General features: G+C 41.7%; 1 protein-coding gene across 1 annotated transcript in view; it reads left to right on the plus strand.

The window, feature by feature from the left end:
• fam171b (family with sequence similarity 171 member B) overlaps positions 1–2,913 on the plus strand; it is a 20,779-nt gene that overhangs the window by 5,317 nt on the left and 12,549 nt on the right. Inside the window, exons 3-6 of the mRNA XM_014012003.1 lie at positions 404–496; positions 602–760; positions 1,210–1,380; positions 1,461–1,577. Of these exons, the coding sequence (XP_013867457.1) occupies positions 404–496; positions 602–760; positions 1,210–1,380; positions 1,461–1,577 (540 nt within the window). The remainder of the gene's footprint in view (positions 1–403; positions 497–601; positions 761–1,209; positions 1,381–1,460; positions 1,578–2,913) is intronic.

Raw genomic sequence — 2,913 nt, forward strand, 5'->3', positions numbered from 1 at the left:
CCCCACTGAAATGGGACGGGACAGAAGCGTAAGGTGGTTCTTAAAGAGACAGAGACCAATTTCAAGGCGTTTAGAAGAGTAAGTGATGAGAAGATAATTTTATTTTCTATTTAAACATAAAAACAGCATTTTAACAACAACTAAAGGTGACATAGATACTTTATTATGGTATAGTGTTTAAATGTATGCCTGAGAAACACATAATATAGGCCCTTTAATGGATGATGCATCAGTCAGATCATGACAGGTCTTTGCTGGTTTTCCATTTTATTCTTAAAGCACAATTGAAAAAGTAATTTGCACATAATATGGCTAAAAAATTAGCCATATCAAAAACAGCCAATAGATGCAAAAACAGCCCTATTTGTAGTTTTTCCTGAACATTTAATTTTTCACCTCACAGTTTTCTCTGCTGTGACGATGCTGCTGCTCCCTCACAGTCAAGGCAACATCTGGCTGTTTGAAGACTCGGTGCTCATCACTGGGAAGTTACCTGGTAAGTTTACTGCTGTTAGAAATGTTTCATATTTAATTCTTTTTTTAATTCTTCAGGTTTCTCAAATTAAGTTTGAACCCATACATGTCTGGACTCATATTACAGACAGCTCTTCACAACCAAAAGTCAAGTTCCCCAAGAACCTCCTGACCATCGCAGATAAAAGTAACATCTCGTCACTGATGGCGTATCTGACTGTGCCACAGCACCACCTGTCGAAGGACTGCACTAACTGCACCCCAGGCATCATCAGTAGTAAATCTGGTAGGTTTTGTTGAGGATTGACTTGAGTTTTCCTCATCCTAGTCCAGTTTTCATTCCAGTTTTCTTTATCAATTTTAGGACTTATTATTGTACAGAAATGAAAACCTTTATTGGCAACAAATGGTTTTAATGTATTACAAGACTGTTCCATACTAACTATGATGAATGCAGGAGTTAAGATCTTTGAAGGAGAAAAGGTTTGCCTAAATGTTTCTCTAAATGCACTTTGCTGTATCTTACCTGAAGACCGTTTCAGGGATGTCTAGAAAAGTTCTTTGAAAACAGACTTCAGGGGATGAATTTTGTTTTTTAATTTTTTCTCAAGTATGAGCTTTAGATCAGAAAGTACTGATAAGTCTGATCAGGTAAAACAAGCTGTTAACAGGAGCTCTATGGAGGCAGTGATCAGTGTACGTGTCTCACTGTTTACACTTCTGATTCCTGTGCAGTGCTCAGGAGCATCGAGCTGAAGGCGGTGGCAGCCATCAGCGTCCTGCTGTACTCCGGTGGGGAGGAGCTCCAGGTCAGAGGGCCAATCCAGATTAGCCTACCACTGGGACACAACACACACCTAAGGGTCTCCGATACAATACCAGCCTGGGCCTTCAACCTGAAAACAGGTAGGAATAAAACTCACAGATTGTAGAATCATAGACCAACGCATGCTTATAGAGTAAATATGAATGGATGTTCTCTGAAGGTGCCTGGGAGAACCACGGGCTGGGAATAGTTAAAACAGTTGGAGATGAGCTGGTTTGGACTTACACTGCCTCCCATCTGGGATACTGGATCGCTGCTCCGCATCCTTCATCCAAAGGTAACTGTTCTTCCCTCAGTAACAAGCTGTGTGTCTCAGTCCAGGGGCTGCAGCCTACTATTTAAAAACTAATTCTTCAGCCCGTCATGAATTTCCAAACTACGCAGACCAGGGGCCTCATGTACAAAGACTTGCGTGGATTTCTTACTGAAACCTGACGCACGGTCAAATCCAGAAAACGGCGTACGTACAAAAAAATCCAGATGTATCAAACTGTGCGTACGCCTGAATCCACGCACATTGCTTTCGTACATCACAATTAACGTGGAACTGAGCGCAAGTAAGACACCTCCCCTGACACGCCTTCATTAACATATGTTAAACAGATGCAAATTACTTCCTGCATGTGTGAAGGACATGTTGAGTGATCCCTGCGTGATCAGAAATGATTTTTAGAGCCATAAAAATAATGAATTAAATATAATGTGAGTGAGAAAAAAAATCCTAAGTAAAAATAGGAATAAAATATGTTTATCACGCAAAGAACGAGTGATTGTGTGTCGGTGTGTGTGTGTGTCTGCGCACGCTGCTGTGTTGCACAACCGGCTCAGCCATCCGTTCTGAGTCTGAAAATATTAACTTTGCGCACGAATTTGTTACCATAATTACTGTAAACACAGAGGAACTTAAATGTTTGGTAGAACATAGATCTTAGTTTATTTCATAGCTGATGTTAAGAAACGAGTCTCTGCGCCTCAGTAGAGTTTTCATGACGTGACCTGATGTTGGAGTCTCTACAAACACTGCGCGCTGCAGCCTTTGTGTGCAGTCTGTCCAGCTTTTGCTCTCCTACTTACAGCATTTTCACAAGTTGTAAAGTGTACTTCCACATGTCATTTTGGAGAAATCTACAATGTAAACACCAAGTATGAAACACCTCCACTGCCGGCGAGGGTGTGCGCTCCAGAGTGCGACCATAACTCAGCCGTTAGAATCATATGGAGATGATTTCGTTAGTCATGACTCAGCTTTGGGTGGACTGGACTGACACGGTCCTGATGGGTCTGCCAGCTCCCTCTGGAAAGCTCCTGTGGAACCCCAGTTCAATCACTGCTGCTGCACGCGTGGTGCACACGGCTCGCTGTGTCGTGCTCCCAGAGCGCAGCAGTGCCAAACTGAAAAATGATTTTTCCTCAAAATGGCTGATGAGCCACTCGTCATCAGAAATTTCTATCAGTTTATAAATAAAAGCATGTTACACTATTTATTATATCCTCCACTAAGGCTGAATCTGTTCCTGTTAAATGTACTTTTGGCACAACTTTGCGCGTCCTTTAACTGCGTCCATGTGGATGTAATAATTGTTAATCATGTGGATGTAATAATTGTTAATCAT

This window comes from Austrofundulus limnaeus, unplaced genomic scaffold (assembly GCF_001266775.1).
Source record: "Austrofundulus limnaeus strain Quisiro unplaced genomic scaffold, Austrofundulus_limnaeus-1.0 Scaffold87, whole genome shotgun sequence".
Lineage (NCBI taxonomy): Eukaryota > Metazoa > Chordata > Actinopteri > Cyprinodontiformes > Rivulidae > Austrofundulus > Austrofundulus limnaeus.